Genomic DNA, 19,327 nt, shown 5'->3' with positions numbered 1-19,327 from the left:
TTCTACTCACAGCTGAGAGGCCCTGCATCACTTCTCACTCATTCTACCCACAGCTGAGAGCCCCTGCATCACTCCCCACTCATTCTACCCACAGATGAGAGGCCCTGCATCACTCCTCACTCAATCTACCCACAGCTGAGAGGCCTTGCATCACTCCTCACTCATTCTACCCTGGGAGGCCCTGCATCACTCCTCACTCATTCTACCCACAGATGAGAGGCCCTGCATCGCTCCTCACTCAATCCACCCACAGCTGAGAGGCCCTGCATCACTCCTCACTCATTCTACCCACAGATGAGAGGCCTTGCATCACTGCTCACTCATTCTACCCACAGCTGAGAAGCCCTGCATCACTCCTCACTCATTCTACCCACAGCTGAGAGGCCCTGCATCACTCCTCACTCATTCTACCCACAGCTGAGAGGTCCTGCATCACTCCTCACTCATTCTACTCACAACTGAGAGGCCCTGCATCACTCCTCACTCATTCTACTCACAGCTGAGAGGCCCTGCATCACTCCTCACTCATTCTACCCACAGCTGAGAGGTCCTGCATCACTCCTCACTCATTCTACTCACAACTGAGAGGCCCTGCATCACTCCTCACTCATTCTACTCACAGCTGAGAGGCCCTGCATCACTCCTCACTCATTCTACTCACAACTGAGAGGCCCTGCAGCACCTCCTCACTCATTCTACTCACAGCTGAGAGGCCCTGCATCACTCCTCACTCATTCTACTCACAACTGAGAGGCCCTGCATCACTCCTCACTCATTCTACTCACAACTGAGAGGCCCTGCATCACTCCTCACTCATTCTACTCACAGCTGAGAGGCCCTGCATCACTCCTCACTCATTCTACTCACAGCTGAGAGGTCCTGCATCACTCCACACCCATTCTACTCACAGCTGAGAGACCCTGCATCACCTCTTCACTCATTCTACTCACAGCTGAGAGGCCCTGCATCACTCCTCACTCATTCTACCCACAGATGAGAGACCCTGCATCACTGCTCACTCATTCTACCCACAGATGAGAGGCCCTGCATCACTCCTCACTCATTCTACCCATAGCTGAGAGGCCCTGTAAAACCCCTCAGTCATTCTATCTACAGCTGAGAGGCCCTGCATCACTCCTCACTCATTCTACGCACAGCTGAGAGGCCCTGCATCACTCCTCACTCATTCTACCCATAGCTGAGAGGCCTTGCATCACTCCTCACTCATTCTACGCACAGCTGAGAGGCCCTGCATCACTCCACACTCATTCTACCCATAGCTGAGAGGCCCTGCATCACTCCTCACTCATTCTACGCACAGATGAGAGACCCTGCATCACTGCTCACTCATTCTACCCACAGATGAGAGGCCCTGCATCACTCCTCACTCATTCTACCCATAGCTGAGAGGCCCTGCATCACTCCTCACTCAATCTACTCACAACTGAGAGGCCCTGCATCACTCCACACTCATTCTACCCACAGATGAGAGGCCCTGCATCACTCCTCACTCATTCTACCCATAGCTGAGAGGCCCTGCATCACTCCTCACTCAATCTACTCACAACTGAGAGGCCCTGCATCACTCCACACTCATTCTACCCACAGATGAGAGGCCCTGCATCACTCCTCACTCATTCTACCCATAGCTGAGAGGCCCTGCATCACCCCTCACTCATTCTACCCACAGCTGAGAGGCCTTGCATCACTCCTCACTCATTCTACCCTGGGAGGCCCTGCATCACTCCTCACTCATTCTACTCACAGCTGAGAGGCCCTGCATCACTCCTCACTCATTCTACCCACAGATGAGAGGCCCTGCATCACTCCTCACTCATTCTACCCATAGCTGAGAGGCCCTGCATCACTCCTCACTCATTCTACCCATAGCTGAGAGGCCCTGCATCACTTCTCACTCATTCTACTCACAACTGAGAGGCCCTGCATCACTCCTCACTCATTCTACGCACAGCTGAGAGGCCCTGCATCACCCCTCACTCATTCTACCCATAGCTGAGAGGCCCTGTAAACCCCCTCAGTCATTCTATCTACAGCTGAGCGGCCCTGCATCACCCCTCACTCATTCTACCCACAGCTGAGAGGCCTTACATCACTCCTCACTCATTCTACCCTGGGAGGCCCTGCATCACTCCTCACTCATTCTACCCTGGGAGGCCCTGCATCACTCCTCACTCATTCTACCCACAGATGAGAGGCCCTGCATCGCTCCCCACTCATTCTACCCACAGCTGAGAGGCCTTGCATCACTCCTCACTCATTCTACCCTGGGAGGCCCTGCATCACTCCTCACTCATTCTACCCTGGGAGGCCCTGCATCACTCCTCACTCATTCTACCCACAGATGAGAGGCCCTGCATCACTCCTCACTCATTCTACTCGCAGCTGAGAGGCCCTGCATCACTCCTCACTCATTCTACCCAAAGCTGAGAGGCCCTGCATCACTCCTCACTCATTCTACCCACAGATGAGAGGCCCTGCATCACTCCCCACTCATTCTACCCACAGATTAGAGGCCCTGCATCTCTCCCCACTCATTTTACCCTGAGAGGCCCTGCATCACCCCTCACTTATTCTACCCACAGATGAGAGGCCCTGCATCACTCCCCACTCATTCTACCCATAGCTGAGAGGCCCTGCATCACTCCTCACTCATTCTACCCACAGCTGAGAGGCCCTGCATCACTTCTCACTCATTCTACTCACAACTGAGAGGCCTTGCATCACTCCTCACTCATTCTACGCACAGCTGAGAGGCCCTGCATCACTCCTCACTCATTCTACCCATAGCTGAGAGGCCCTGCATCACTCCTCACTCAATCTACTCACAGCTGAGAGGCCCTGCATCACTCCTCACTCATTCTACCCATAGCTGAGAGGCCCTGCATCACTCCTCACTCATTCTACTCACAACTGAGAGGCCTTGCATCACTCCTCACTCATTCTACGCACAGCTGAGAGGCCCTGCATCACTCCTCACTCATTCTACCCATAGCTGAGAGGCCCTGCATCACCCCTCACTCATTCTACCCATAGCTGAGAGGCCCTGTAAACCCCCTCAGTCATTCTATCTACAGCTGAGAGGCCCTGCATCACTCCTCACTCATTCTACCCTGAGAGGCCCTGCATCACTCCTCACGCATTCTACCCTGAGAGGCCCTGCATCACTCCACACTCATTCTACCCATAGCTGAGATGCCCTGCATCACTCCTCACTCATTCTACCCATAGCTGAGAGGCCCTGCATCACCCCTCACTCATTCTACTCACAGCTGCGAGGCCCTGCGTCACTCCTCACTCATTCTACTCACAGCTGAGAGGCCCTGCATCACTCCTCACTCATTCTACCCATAGCTGAGAGGCCCTGCATCACCCCTCACTCATTCTACCCACAGATGAGAGGCCCTGCATCACTCCTCACTCATTCTACCCAGAGCTGAGAGGCCCTGCATCACCCCTCACTCATTCTACTCACAACTGAGAGGCCCTGCATCACTCCTCACTCAATCTACTCACAACTGAGAGGCCCTGCATCACTCCTCACTCATTCTACTCACAGCTGCGAGGCCCTGCGTCACCCCTCACTCATTCTACCCACAGCTGAGAGGCCCTGCATCACCCCTCACTCATTCTACTCACAACTGAGAGGCCCTGCATCACTCCTCACTCATTCTACTCATAGCTGAGAGGCCCTGCATCACTCCACACCCATTCCACTCACAGCTGAGAGGCCCTGCATCACCCCTCACTCATTCTACTCATAGCTGAGAGGCCCTGCATCACTCCACACCCATTCCACTCACAGCTGAGAGACCCTGCATCACCCCTCACTCATTCTACTCACAGCTGAGAGGCCCTGCATCACTCCACACTCATTCTACTCGCAGCTGAGAGGCCCTGCATCACTCCATACCCATTCTACTCACAGCTGAGAGGCCCTGCATCACTCCTCACTCATTCTACCCATAGCTGAGAGGCCCTGCATCACCCCTCACTCATTCTACCCACAGATGAGAGGCCCTGCATCACTCCTCACTCATTCTACCCAGAGCTGAGAGGCCCTGCATCACTCCTCACTCAATCTACTCACAACTGAGAGGCCCTGCGTCACTCCTCACTCATTCTACCCATAGCTGAGAAGCCCTGCATCCCCTCCTCACTCATTCTACGCACAGCTGAGAGGCCCTGCATCACTCCTCACTCATTCTACCCATAGCTGAGAGGCCCTGCATCACTCCTCACTCAATCTACTCACAACTGAGAGGCCCTGCGTCACTCCTCACTCATTCTACTCATAGCTGAGAGGTCCTGCATCACTCCATACCCATTCTACTCACAGCTGAGAGGCCCTGCATCACTCCTCACTCATTCTACCCACAGATGAGAGGCCCTGCATCACTCCTCACTCATTCTACCCAGAGCTGAGAGGCCCTGCATCACTCCTCACTCATTCTACCCAGAGCTGAGAGGCCCTGCATCACTCCTCACTCATTCTACCCATAGCTGAGAGACCCTGCATCACCCCTCACTAATTCTACCCACAGATGAGAGGCCCTGCATCACCCCTCACTCATTCTACCCACAGATGAGAGGCCCTGCATCACCCCTCACTCATTCTACCCATAGCTGAGAGGCCCTGCATCACTCCTCACTCAATCTACTCACAACTGAGAGGCCCTGCGTCACTCCTCACTCATTCTACCCATAGCTGAGAGGCCCTGCATCACTCCTCACTCAATCTACTCACAACTGAGAGGCCCTGCGTCACTCCTCACTCATTCTACTCATAGCTGAGAGGTCCTGCATCACTCCATACCCATTCTACTCACAGCTGAGAGGCCCTGCATCACTCCTCACTCATTCTACCCACAGATGAGAGGCCCTGCATCACTCCTCACTCATTCTACCCAGAGCTGAGAGGCCCTGCATCACTCCTCACTCATTCTACCCATAGCTGAGAGGCCCTGCATCACTCCTCACTCATTCTACCCATAGCTGAGAAGCCCTGCATCACCCCTCACTCATTCTACCCATAGCTGAGAAGCCCTGCATCACCCCTCACTCATTCTACCCATAGCTGAGAAGCCCTGCATCACCCCTCACTCATTCTACCCATAGCTGAGAAGCCCTGCATCCCCTCCTCACTCATTCTACCCATAGCTGAGAGGCCCTGCATCACTCCTCACTCATTCTACCCATAGCTGAGAAGCCCTGCATCACTCCTCACTCATTCTACTCACAGCTGAGAGACCCTGCATCACTCCACACTCATTCTACTCACAGCTGAGAGGCCCTGCATCACTCCTCACTCATTCTACTCACAACTGAGAGGCCCTGCATCACTCCTCACTCATTCTACTCACAACTGAGAGGCCCTGCATCACTCCTCACTCATTCTACTCACAGCTGAGAGACCCTGCATCACTCCACACTCATTCTACTCACAGCTGAGAGGCCCTGCATCACTCCTCACTCATTCTACTCACAACTGAGAGGCCCTGCATCACTCCTCACTCATTCTACTCACAACTGAGAGGCCCTGCATCACTCCTCACTCAATCTACTCACAACTGAGAGGCCCTGCATCACTCCTCACTCAATCTACTCACAACTGAGAGACCCTGCATCACTCCACACTCATTCTACTCACAACTGAGAGGCCCTGCATCACTCCTCATTCATTCTACTCACAACTGAGAGGCCCTGCATCACTCCTCACTCATTCTACTCACAACTGAGAGGCCCTGCATCACTCCTCACTCAATCTACTCACAACTGAGAGACCCTGCATCACTCCACACTCATTCTACTCACAACTGAGAGGCCCTGCATCACTCCTCACTCAATCTACTCACAACTGAGAGGCCCTGCATCACTCCTCACTCATTCTACTCACAACTGAGAGGCCCTGCATCACTCCTCATTCATTCTACTCACAGCTGAGAGACCCTGCATCACCTCTTCACTCATTCTACTCACAGCTGAGATGCCCTGCATCACTCCTCACTCATTCTACTCACAGCCGAGAGGCCCTGCATCACTCCTCACTCATTCTACCCACAGCTGAGAGGCCCTGCATCACTCCACACTCATTATACTCACAGCTGAGAGGCCCTGCATCACTCCTCACTCATTCTACCCACAGCAGAGAGGCCCTGCATCACTCCTCACTCATTCTACCCACAGATGAGAGGCCCTGCATCACTCCTCACTCATTCTACTCACAGCTGAGAGGCCCTGCATCACTCCTCACTCATTCTACTCACACCTGAGAGGCCCTGCATCACTCCTCACTCATTCTACCCACAGCTGAGAGGCCACGCATCACTCCTCACTCATTCTACTCACAGCCGAGAGGCCCTGCATCACTTCTCACTCATTCTACTCACAGCTGAGAGGCCCTGCATCACTCCTCACTCATTCTACTCGCAGCTGAGAGGCCCTGCATCACTTCTCACTCATTCTACCCACAGCTGAGAGGCCCTGCATCACTCCACACTCATTCTACCCACAGCTGAGAGGCCCTGCATCACTCCACACTCATTCTACCCACAGCTGAGAGGCCTTGCATCACTCCTCACTCATTCTACCCACAGCTGAGAGGCCCTGCATCACTTCTCACTCATTCTACCCACAGCTGAGAGGCCTTGCATCACTCCTCACTCATTCTACCCACAGCTGAGAGGCCCTGCGTCACTCCACACTCATTCTACCCACAGCTGAGAGGCCCTGCATCACTCCACACTCATTCTACCCACAGCTGAGAGGCCCTGCATCACTCCACACTCATTCTACTCGCAGCTGAGAGGCCCTGCATCACTTCTCACTCATTCTACCCACAGCTGAGAGGCCCTGCATCACTCCTCACTCATTCTACTCACAGCTGAGAGACCCTGCATCACCTCTTCACTCATTCTACTCACAGCTGAGAGGCCCTGCATCACTCCTCACTCATTCTACTCACAGCTGAGAGGCCCTGCATCACTCCTCACTCATTCTACTCACAGCTGAGAGGCCCTGCATCACTCCTCACTCATTCTACCCACAGCTGAGAGGCCCTGCATCACTCCACACTCATTATACTCACAGCTGAGAGGCCCTGCATCACTCCTCACTCATTCTACTCACAGCTGAGAGGCCCTGCATCACTCCTCACTCATTCTACTCACAGCTGAGAGGCCCTGCATCACTCCTCACTCATTATACTCACAGCTGAGAGGCCCTGCATCACTCCTCACTCATTCTACTCACAGCTGAGAGGCCCTGCATCACTCCTCACTCATTCTACTCACAGCTGAGAGGCCCTGCATCACTCCTCACTCATTCTACCCACAGCTGAGAGGCCCTGCATCACTCCACACTCATTATACTCACAGCTGAGAGGCCTTGCATCACTCCACACTCATTCTACCCACAGCTGAGAGGCCCTGCATCACTCCACACTCATTCTACTCACAGCTGAGAGGCCCTGCATCACTCCTCACTCATTCTACTCACAGCTGAGAGGCCCTGCATCACTCCTCACTCAATCTACTCACAGCTGAGAGGCCTTGCATCACTCCACACTCATTCTACCCACAGCTGAGAGGCCCTGCATCACTCCACACTCATTCTACTCACAGCTGAGAGGCCCTGCATCACTCCTCACTCATTCTACTCACAGCTGAGAGGCCCTGCATCACTCCTCATTCATTCTACTCACAGCTGAGAGACCCTGCATCACCTCTTCACTCATTCTACCCACAGCTGAGAGGCCCTGCATCACCTCTTCACTCATTCTACTCACAGCTGAGATGCCCTGCATCACTCCTCACTCATTCTACTCACAGCCGAGAGGCCCTGCATCACTCCTCACTCATTCTACCCACAGCTGAGAGGCCCTGCATCACTTCTCACTCATTCTACTCACAACTGAGAGGCCCTGCATCACTCCACACTCATTCTACCCACAGCTGAGAGACCCTGCATCACCTCTTCACTCATTCTACTCACAGCTGAGATGCCCTGCATCACTCCTCACTCATTCTACCCACAGCTGAGAGGCCCTGCATCACTCCACACTCATTATACTCACAGCTGAGAGGCCCTGCATCACTCCTCACTCATTCTACCCACAGCAGAGAGGCCCTGCATCACTCCTCACTCATTCTACCCACAGATGAGAGGCCCTGCATCACTCCTCACTCATTCTACCCACAGATGAGAGGCCCTGCATCACTCCTCACTCATTCTACCCACAGATGAGAGGCCCTGCATCACTCCTCACTCATTCTACCCTGAGAGGCCCTGCATCACTCCACACTCATTCTACTCACAGCTGAGAGGCCCTGCATCACTCCTCACTCATTCTACCCACAGCTGAGAGGCCCTGCATCACTCCTCACTCATTCTACCCACAGCTGAGAGGCCACGCATCACTCCTCACTCATTCTACTCACAACTGAGAGGCCCTGCATCACTCCTCACTCATTCTACCCACAGATGAGAGGCCCTGCATCACTCCACACTCATTCTACCCACAGCTGAGAGGCCCTGCAGCACCTCCTGACTCATTCTACTCACAGCTGAGATGCCCTGCATCACTTCTCACTCATTCTACCCACAGCTGAGAGGCCACGCATCACTCCTCACTCATTCTACTCACAGCTGAGAGGCCCTGCATCACTTCTCACTCATTCTACTCACAGCTGAGAGGCCCTGCATCACTCCTCACTCATTCTACCCACAGATGAGAGGCCCTGCATCACTCCACACTCATTCTACCCACAGCTGAGAGGCCACGCATCACTCCTCACTCATTCTACTCACAGCCGAGAGGCCCTGCATCACTTCTCACTCATTCTACTCACAGCTGAGAGGCCCTGCATCACTCCTCACTCATTCTACCCACAGATGAGAGGCCCTGCATCACTCCACACTCATTCTACCCACAGCTGAGAGGCCCTGCATCACTCCACACTCATTCTACTCGCAGCTGAGAGGCCCTGCATCACTTCTCACTCATTCTACCCACAGCTGAGAGGCCCTGCATCACTTCTCACTCATTCTACCCACAGCTGAGAGGCCCTGCATCACTCCACACTCATTCTACCCACAGCTGAGAGGCCCTGCATCACTCCACACTCATTCTACTCGCAGCTGAGAGGCCACGCATCACTCCTCACTCATTCTACTCACAGCCGAGAGGCCCTGCATCACTCCTCACTCATTCTACTCGCAGCTGAGAGGCCCTGCATCACTTCTCACTCATTCTACCCACAGCTGAGAGGCCACGCATCACTCCTCACTCATTCTACTCACAGCCGAGAGGCCCTGCATCACTCCTCACTCATTCTACTCGCAGCTGAGAGGCCCTGCATCACTTCTCACTCATTCTACCCACAGCTGAGAGGCCACGCATCACTCCTCACTCATTCTACGCACAGCTGAGAGGCCCTGCATCACTCCTCACTCATTCTACCCACAGCTGAGAGGCCCTGCATCACTCCTCACTCATTCTACTCACAGCTGAGAGGCCCTGCATCACTCCTCACTCATTCTACCCACAACTGAGAGGCCCTGCATCACTCCACACTCATTCTACTCGCAGCTGAGAGGCCCTGCATCACTCCTCACTCATTCTACTCACAGCTGAGAGGCCCTGCATCACTCCTCACTCATTCTACTCACAGCTGAGAGGCCCTGCATCACTCCACACTCATTATACTCACAGCTGAGAGGCCACGCATCACCCCCAATCACCTTCACTTAAAAACTCCTGCATAACTTCCATACTAAATTGATTAGTAACTAAGAGACACTTAACCGATTTCATTTCTAACTCTAGTGTAGCTGAGAGGCCTTGCATCAACTTTCATTGTATCATTAACTCTCAGCTAAGAGGCCGTGAACGTGAATGGGATATGATTCGCCCCTCGTCTGCTCTTGTCAGTGATGCCGCTTTGCTTTTGCTCCAATTTCAGATGGGTTTGAATTCCTTCAGATCCTGATACAAGTTGCGAAGGACAACACGAATAACCCGGAACTGAGCATCGTGTGGATCGACCCGGATGACTTCCCGCTGGTGAGCATGACGTCAGAGGGTGGGGGTGGCTCTGTGGGGGGGTGCAGTGAGGGGCAGCCCCTCGACAGTCTGAGCAGGGAGTGTACAATGGCACTCATGGCCCTCAGGGCAGGTAGTGCCTGTCCTTGCACTTACATTCTGCTGTGTATAATGGTGAAGGTAGAACTACAAGTACCAGAATGCCAAGCGGCAAAACAACATGTGGGACTGGTGGACTTGTACTCTTCACATTAGACACAGGCGTATTCCTCCCCCTCTCGCCGTTCACCACTTAAGCTTCCACATAAAAGAGCCCAAGACCACCTTTGGGGTGAGAAAAACCACAGTTTATTATATTTAAAACAGCTGGTACATACATTGTTCACAAAGAATTTGTCATAATTATGTTTCAGATGTGTGGATATCTTGAATGTCAATCCATTCACTTCATAACTGGTCATACCGTGAAAATTAGTTCCTTTCCGTTGTACATCATTACATCTCATAATTCATCACAAACACAAGGAGATGATGGACAGTGCACTGAAACTTTTCAGACACTCACCCCCAGTCACAGATCTGGTTTAATCCATCACCGTTCTTTAGCCCACTCTGTCACCCCAGTTCAGACATGGCCATATGCAGATCAGTCTGACCCTGTGCCTCATGGGAACAGTCCAGCCCGAACTGCCAAGCCATGCCTTCCCTGGACCGGAAACAAGCTTCAGAGGACCGGTTTCTGGCATTACAGCCGTCTTCAGCCCGGCTTGCTTGAATCCAGTGGCAAAGTGAGCAAGGGACTCACGTCTGAGCATACCCTGCCACACTTATGGCGGCCAAAAGCGGTACAAAAGGGGGTGGTGATGGACGGAGCATCTGAACCAATCAAACACTCACACCCAGTCAAAAGATCTGGGTTTGATCCATCACCGTTCTTTAGCCCACTCTGCCACCCCAGTTCAGACATGGCCATATGCAAATCAGTCTGACCCTGTGCCTCATGGGAACAGTCCAGCCCGAACTGCCAAGCCATGCCTTCCCTGGACCGGAAACAAGCTTCCGAGGACCGTTTTCTGGCATTACAACCGTCTTCAGCCCGGCTTGCTTGAATCCAGTGGCAAAGTGAGCAAGGGACTCACGTCTGAGCATACCCTGCCACACTTAGGGCGAACAAAGCGGTACAAAAGGGGGTGGTGATGGATGGAGCATCTGAACCAATCAAACACTCACACCCAGTCAAAAGATCTGGGTTTGATCCATCACCGTTCTTTAGCCCACTCTGCCACCCCAGTTCAGACATGGCCATATGCAAATCAGCCTTGACGTGTGCCTCATGGGACCAGTTTCAGGCTACCAGCCCTCATCATCCGCTCCAGTAATTACAGGGTGTCAGGATATAATGTTACATAGGGTCCACACAGGAGCGACCGAGGAGCAGATTCATCACTTTAAGAAAGCTGAGGTCTGGGAGAAGGTCTCTCATCCCATCTGCTAAATATACAAAAGTTGCACAATATGGATGAGCCCTAGGGGCCACTTAAACCATATACTAAAATAGTGGTATAAGAACCACCACTTGGAAAGGAAATAGGCCTAGGGCCTGGGGAATCGCTGGAGCTGTTCGGGACTAACAGTGAAGAAGTCGGGAAAGGCCCGCGGGACTCGGGTGCAGCGCTCAAAGCACACGCATGCACCAATGCAATGTCAATGGTGTGTAAAAGTTATAAAGTTACTGTTTTAGGAACCTTCCGACTGACCTTGAAGGACAAAACTTTAGATCTAGACACTAGAGGTGTGTACCAGTGTAGGAACACCAGCGTTGCTGAGTTACCTCACCCACAGGAAGCGGGTGCATAGGTGCCAAGTAGTGTCGGGTTTCGTCACGCAGGTCGATGGTGTCTGGAGATGAAGATGCTGCAGGCGGGTCGTTGAGGAGAGTTCCGGTGGATCCAAGGATGGATCTGAAGATATAAAGACCTGAAAGCAGAGGGGACAATGTTCAAAGTCACTAGCCAGTGACTACCGTGGAACCAGGATGGAACCAGGCGATGTCGGGTGCAAACAGGCGATGAGGTGCAGCTTGTCTCCGCAGCCACGTGGACACAAAGAGGTCCAGGACGTCCAGGAGTCGATCACGAGCTGTCCCACGAAGGCTCTAGCTGATGGCGGTGTTGGCCACTTGATTGGAGCAAACAAGCCTTGGCTAATGCAAGCCACGCAGGAAGTGAAGAAAGCTTATTTCTCGGACCAGCAAGGTCAGAGCGGGTGCTCTTTTTTACAGGAACGAGGGCCAGTCTGGGGCAACCAGACCAGCGGTGTAGATCGTAGATTTCATCGCCAAGATGGCCACTAGCCACGTGGCAATTGACCGGGATGACGCGTCGAGTGGCAAAGTGCAAAAGGGCCCCACGCAGATTGTGGAGATGCTGGGGGCTGATCTTTGGTGCAGATGCTGCTCGGTGGTGGGGCTTCTCAAACCCCAGAGCACAGCATTGAGGCAACCTCGGGTGCTGCGCAGTCAGCTTCTCGGGGGTCTTCCAAGATGGCCGGTCCCACGTCTCTCGATGCCTCCACGGGTCTCTTCTTTTCAGGGAATGTGGATCGGGCTGTGAGATGTCTGGGAATCCAGGTCTTGTCAGGCTCTGGGCTCCGGCGGGAGGCGGCGGCAAAGCAGACGTCGAGTTGCTGGTTGGTGCCTGTATTCACAGGGTGGTCACTCCTTTGCCACAAGGGAGATTCTCTTCAGTCTTCTGTGCAGCAGAATGTCGAAGTCCAGTTTTCTTCTTAGTTTCAAGTCGAGTTCAGGATGATCTGAAGTTTTGGGACACAGCTCCTACTCTTATTCCAAATCTAGGGGCCGGATTACCTGCTAGGTCCCTCCTCTGGGTGGGACCAGGAAGGGGGGTGGCTACACCCCCTTTCCTTTGTCCATCTCCGCGCCAAGACTGGGGCTGTGAAGCCCCAGCACCGGTTTGGACTGGCTTATGCACAGGGACACCTTGTGTGCCCCAGGCATGTCTCATTCTATTCAGCCCTGTCCTACCCAATACACAAAATCCTGTCTGGGGTGGTGCTAGCACCTCCCAAGGCAGGAAACCCTTTGTCCAAGCCTCTCTCGCTGGAAGGACTCCCAGCAGCAGGAGGTCAGACTTGTGTCTGTGGTGGCAGCATCCATTTTGTGATGCTGAGGCTCATGTTTAACTTTACCCGGGTTTCAGGTTATGTACATGCCGTGTCCCTCTAGAAGGGTGGAATGCTACCCCCGTCGCCAGAACTGGCAAGGGGGTAGTATTCCAATTCGTATGACACGTTACTCGACATGTTTTGATAAAGCCAAACCAAAGATAGCATTTAACCGCGAGGTTCATAATGCACTTAAGAGTATACGGTATGGCAGTATCATGGAACAGCTAAAGGACGTGGTTCCGAAAGCTGTAGACAGGCTCAGCTCATGCCAGAGCACCATCTCACATATTTCCAAGCACTCTGCCTCCAAGATTGATGAGGCCTTCCATAGGAGTGGCTGATAGGAACATATGTGTCCATTTTAAGTTAGATATAGACATACTATACCTAAGTAAGGGGTGATTACACCAACTTACCCCAGCTGAGTGATCAGCCAGTTGTGTCAAATATGGAGGCCAGGCCAGGGGTGGCATAAGACATGCTGCAGCCCCTGGTAGGCCTTGGAAACACCTATGCCCTGGGTACCTGGGTACACTGTTACAGGGGCCAATAAGGTGAACCAGTTCCAATTCGTAATGCACCTGGTGTGCATTGGTATTAATTTAGAGAGAGAACAGCAGGCTGTGGGTCTGATTAGCAGGCCCACAGCCACATTAAGTCATAAACCAGTGAAGCAAAAAGCAAACATTTGGGGTGACCATAGGATAGCAGACCCTACTCTCCTACAGTGGCGATACAGTGGGGCATATATACAAGCCCTATCTCCACAGGAACATCACTTTTTCTGACGTTCCTGTGGCGATAGGGGCATCGCCTTATTTACAATGCGGGATTAAACACTGTCTTGTAAATAAGGCCTCCTTTCATGCTATACTTAGCGTGAAAGGGGTGGGTAATGGGTGTTGCAGTGGGCGTTCCGCCGCTACTCCCATTGATTTTGACGCTGCACCCCATATTTAACAGGGAGGCGTAAATAGGAGGCCATGCCAAAATTTAGACCTGGGAAAGCCTGGTCTTACTCTGGCAAAACAAGGAGAAATGCTTCATTTCTCCTGGTTTTTGCTGTTTCTATGGGTGTTGCATTATGCAGCAAAGATAGAAACAGCAAATTGCCTTGAATGTTTGTTTATGTGCAGAAGATGTCTCTTTCTGCACATAAACATTCATTACAAAAATTACGATTTCCAACTTCTGTGTGTGCTGCACAATGCAGCACACATAGAAGTTACAAATCACCATTTGTGATTGTTTTTGTGCAGGAGGGGACCTTCCTGCACATACACAATCATTCCCCTCAATGCAGATGTGCAAGGGTGCCTGCGTTGGTGCTAGGATGTTTACATTAGCGCCAGCGCTAGAGAAAAAGCAGGGGTGCACGGTATCTTTGTAAATAAGGCTCCTCCCTGAATTTTCTGAATGGCAGAGCGTGGCGTTCGCATTTTGTGCTTTACGCCACGCTCTGCCATTCCCTTGTAAATATGCCCCAGTGTTCTCTGAAGATGGGCGCCTTCAGCATGACAAGCAGCAAACCCCCAATGAAGCCCCAGGGGGGCTGAACCCTTGCAGCAGGAATCAGGCAAATCAATCCAACAAGTAGAGTTTTTCTGGTCTTCCTGAACTGCTGAATACACCTGAGCATCCCTGAGGAAGGTTCAACTGAATTAAAAAAAGGAGGCTTCTCGCGACAAAGGAAATCTAGGAATAACCAGTCGATGTCATAGACCGGACTCTAAGGAGGGCCCATTGCAAGTCTGCAGGGTGGTCCCTCGCTGCTAAAAAATCCCAGTGGTGTCATGGTTCACCCTTATGGGAACCCAAGCTGTGTAAGCTATCTCACTGCACCCCATACTCGCAGACTTGTCCTGAGTTAGTTGACTCTAGTACTGGATGAGAGCACATAAGTGGTAAATGCCCCCTTGGGTTGCTGTGAGCAGGCAGAAGAGATATTTCTGATATAATACATTCTTTTAGCTTGAGAAAAAGCTGATCTAAGTCTTAAGCCTGCCCTCCTCACTTGATGAAATTCTGTGATTGGCAGCACAACAGTTTTCTGCCCATGCCACAGTTTCAGTGTGTGTCAGCCGGGGCTGAGACAGCTTCCCGGTCACACAAACAGCCGCACCTGAGCACTTCACAGGTCTTTAAAAGACCATTTAATTGTAAATGAGGCTTTGTTGTATTTTCACCCCTTCTTAGAGCCCCTGCATCTCCACTCTGACTATGGCTGGAAGAATTAACCACACCCAAGCCCCCCCAAAATTTGGCTCTAGTAGCACCTCTGCTAAGTACCACACATATGGTGTCAGTGTCTTTATTTATAGCGCATTGGCGGTGATTGTTGTGTGCATGCTGTATCAATGAAGAGGGAGTGTGTGAAAATGTAATGATGTATCTTGTGTTCTCTTTGCAGCTGATAACCTACTGGGAGAAGACGTTCAAGATCGACCTCTTCAAGCCCCAGATCGGCATAGTGAATGTCACGGACGTAAGTGTGACGCACGCTCCACAGGCGGGTGTCGGGGGGATACACGGTGCACCTACAGGGCAGTCGGTACAGCCTCGGGGGGTTTGAGGAGGTTCTAATGGACGACTGTAAAGAGTTTTTGAAAGAGGATGGGTTTGAGTTGAGAGAACAGGAAGAAGTGGCGCTCTAAGCGGTGTGTTCTCTTGATGGTGCTATTCGTGCGGTAGGCACGCGGTGCAATGCAGGACAGGGGGACACAAACCCAGAGGGAGAAACCACCCCTGTAACAGTATAGAAAGACCTAAACCGAAATAGAAGAAGAACAGATCCTGTGTACACGCTGATGAAATCGGTGGTCCTGCAGTCACGATGCAAAATTACAAGATAATGGAAAATACGTGAAAGGTTCAAAAGATTAGACACAAAGGTTCATGTAGGTGAAGATGTTTTTTATAAGTCAATTGTTGGTCAGTACAGAAAATAATAGCCAGCCGACATGTGTTTCGTCACACATTTGGCGACTGCCAAATCTGTAGTCGGCCACGTGGTAAAACGAGGGATGAGACCTAGGCACCCCGTGCCTCAAAAGGGAGCGAAAGTGGTGGGTGGGTACGTCCACAGCTTTCCGAGGTAGCCTAGGGCAAAAAATAAAGGAGAACGCAACGGGTCCGTGCATCCAGCTAACGAGGTACGGGTAATGGAGCCATTACCTGGACCTCGTTAGCTGGACACACGGACCCGTTGCGTTCTCCTTTATTTTTTGCCTTAGGCTACCTCGGAAAGCTGTGGAGCCATTACCGGACCTCGTTAGCTGGACGCACGGACCCGTTGTGTTCTCCTTTATTTTTTTGCCCTAGGCTACCTCGGAAAGCTGTGGACGTACCCACCCACCCCTTTCGCATCCCTCGTTTTACCACGTGGCCGACTACAGATTTGGCAGTCGCCACCACGACCCTGCCAACCCTATTAGCCTATCAGCCCTGATGAGTCACATCTCCTTCACGGTGTGACGAAACACGTGTCGGCTGGCTATTATTTTCTGTACTGACCAACAATTGACTTATAAAAAACATCTTCACCTACATGAACCTTTGTGTCTAATCTTTTGAACCTTTCACGTATTTTCCATTATCTTGTAATTTTGCGTCCTGACTGCAGGACCACCGATTTCATCAGTGTGTGCACAGGATCTGTTCTTCTGACGACTGTAAAGAGCCCTGTTGCCTGTGGTGGCCCAGTTCAAAGGTGTACAGGATGTTGTGTATGGAGAAGGTGTGTGCGTATGTATGGATTGTGTTTAGGTCTCGCCTGGCGTTAGCAGCGCGCCTGTGCTGCCCTCGCCATGCGAGGGCCTTTTGGAATCAATACGGATTCCAAAGGGTGCACGCGGACGGACAGTAGATGTGCAAGCGCTGCATTTCTGGGCATTTCTGGGGATTACACGTGACTTCAGATAGACAAGAACAAGCATTGAAGATGCAATAGGTCTCACCTTTGATTAAGTTAAAGCCATTTGCTTTGCTAATGATAATGAATAGCAATGCAAATGGCTTTAACTTAATGAAAGGTGAGATCTATTGCATTTTTAATGCTTGTTTTATATAGCTTGGACTTGACCCAAAGGCATTAGAGCACTTTACAACAGAGCAGGAAGTAACTTATGGTTAATAAACAACATAACACCGACCTGTTAGTACCAGGAAAACAAGGACAGACAGGTTACACCGTCTGAGACATTATGGGGAAGAAAGGAGTTAAGTAACCATCATAGTAAATCAATAGACGTGTACTAACTCATCCGCGCAGGCCAAGGCCAAATGCCAACAGTGTAGGAAATGTCACTGTTACAGCGTAGTTTACATTGAATGAGGGCATAGTCTCCTCCCCAACCACACCCTCGGTGGTCTTTAACATGGTTCTAAGAGGGGGCACATTTTCATACATATGTGGCAAAACAAAAGAACGCGAGAGGGAACTCCTGCGACTGGACTACCTGTGACCACTACACAAAGCGACCCAAGGGGTCCCTGGATACTTATGCACAATCAGTGGAAATGTTTTCTTAACGATGGCCACGCTCCGGGAACTTCAGGTACATCTCGAGTGGTATAACCTGCAGTACCCATGCCTGCCCAAGGAAAACTGTGTTCGAACAAAGTAACAAAAAAGAAAAAACGCAACAAATGGTGACAGAACTACCATCCCTCCCCCCACCCTACAGTTCTCTCCATGAAGCATCTGTCTCCCCAGCGTAAAATCCAACACACAGCTTTACTTTTAGTCCAAGTATCCATCAGTGATGTATGTGTTGCTCCCACTTTGGTGATGCCACCTCCTAATACTTGTATAAACCCTCCCGTATTCACAGGTGCCTCCTCCCGCCAGGTCATTAACCGTCCTCCAGAGATAGATGTGAGAGACACCTAATACCTCTCTTTCCACATCCCACATTTTTTACTCATACCACTACTTTGATCTTCTTAATAAAATACGTCCTTTCTAAAGGTAGGAGGTATTTTTAAACTTTTTTTCCTCACATGGTGGATCCCATATGGTTTCAGATTCAAGAGACAATCCCTCCTGGTGGAGGAAAATATCCAATGATGTAACAATTAGTGTCTAATTACGCCAACGGGAGGCATGCCCTTTGGCGGAACAACACTGGTGAGAGTCTCCCAACAGTTTTGGTGCTGCCCTCCCCATCCCCTGTCTCAACACAACTCTTCCACTCCTTTTTATTTTACATGTTCATTTAAGGGAAGTTGAGTGGAAGTTTAACTTCTCCATCTCTCTTTTGATTCTTGAGGCACGCTGGAGGACCACCGTCTCAGCCGAGCATCCCTCTGACCTTCTCTCTACTTCCTAGGCTGATAGTGTGTGTTGATGCTGGAGGACCATCGTCTCTTCCCAGCATCCCTTTGACCTTCTCTGTCTTCTTCTTCACAGGCTGATAGTATATGGATGGATATCAGAGATGATGATGACTTGCCGACCGCGGACGAGCTGGAGGACTGGATCGAAGACGTTCTCTCTGGGAAGGTAAACACTGAAGATGATGACGATGATGAGGATGACGACGACGATGATGATGACGACGACGATGATGATGACGACGACGATGATGATGACGACGATAATGATGATGATGATGATGACGACGATGATGATGATGATGATGAAGATGATGACGACGACGACGATGATGACGATTAAATGTATGTGCCTCAAGAAGGATGGCGACCGGAGGGAGAGTCGTAGTACGACCAGGACAATTGTAAATGTCACATTTTAGGACTGGTTATAATTTAATAAAAAGAAAACTTGTGAATGTACCAAAAAAGAAATATGGCATTACATTTTACATAGCCATTTCTGGTCTCTTTTCCTTCCCGGCACTGCTGCTTCCATACGAACTGGCCCTTGTGTGTCCATCTATTTAATGTTGCTCCATCTGTTTTCTTCTAGAAATTCACGGCCACAATTCTTGGTCCTCCCTTGCATCTCCTGAGATCCCATTCTGTCAATCAGTTATCTGCCCCCGGCCAACAAGTGGACTTGCCCAGCAGGCTTACGCAATACATTGGGCAATAAACAACCCTTCAGCATCCCCATGGGCA

General features: G+C 51.2%; 1 protein-coding gene across 1 annotated transcript in view; it reads left to right on the top strand.

The window, feature by feature from the left end:
* Positions 1 to 19,071, top strand: part of CASQ2 (calsequestrin 2) — a 247,467-nt gene extending 228,396 nt beyond the window's left edge. Inside the window, exons 9-11 of the mRNA XM_078656366.1 lie at positions 9,981 to 10,081; positions 15,657 to 15,731; positions 18,657 to 19,071. Coding sequence (XP_078512492.1) covers positions 9,981 to 10,081; positions 15,657 to 15,731; positions 18,657 to 18,923 — 443 coding nt within the window. The 3' untranslated portion in view covers positions 18,924 to 19,071. The remainder of the gene's footprint in view (positions 1 to 9,980; positions 10,082 to 15,656; positions 15,732 to 18,656) is intronic.
* Positions 19,072 to 19,327: the final 256 nt, after the last annotated feature.

The sequence above is a fragment of the Lissotriton helveticus genome, chromosome 8, assembly GCF_964261635.1.
Source record: "Lissotriton helveticus chromosome 8, aLisHel1.1, whole genome shotgun sequence".
NCBI classification, from domain to species: Eukaryota; Metazoa; Chordata; class Amphibia; order Caudata; family Salamandridae; genus Lissotriton; species Lissotriton helveticus.
Note: the sequence above shows the minus strand (reverse complement) of the source record. Positions and strands in the feature narration are given on the sequence as shown.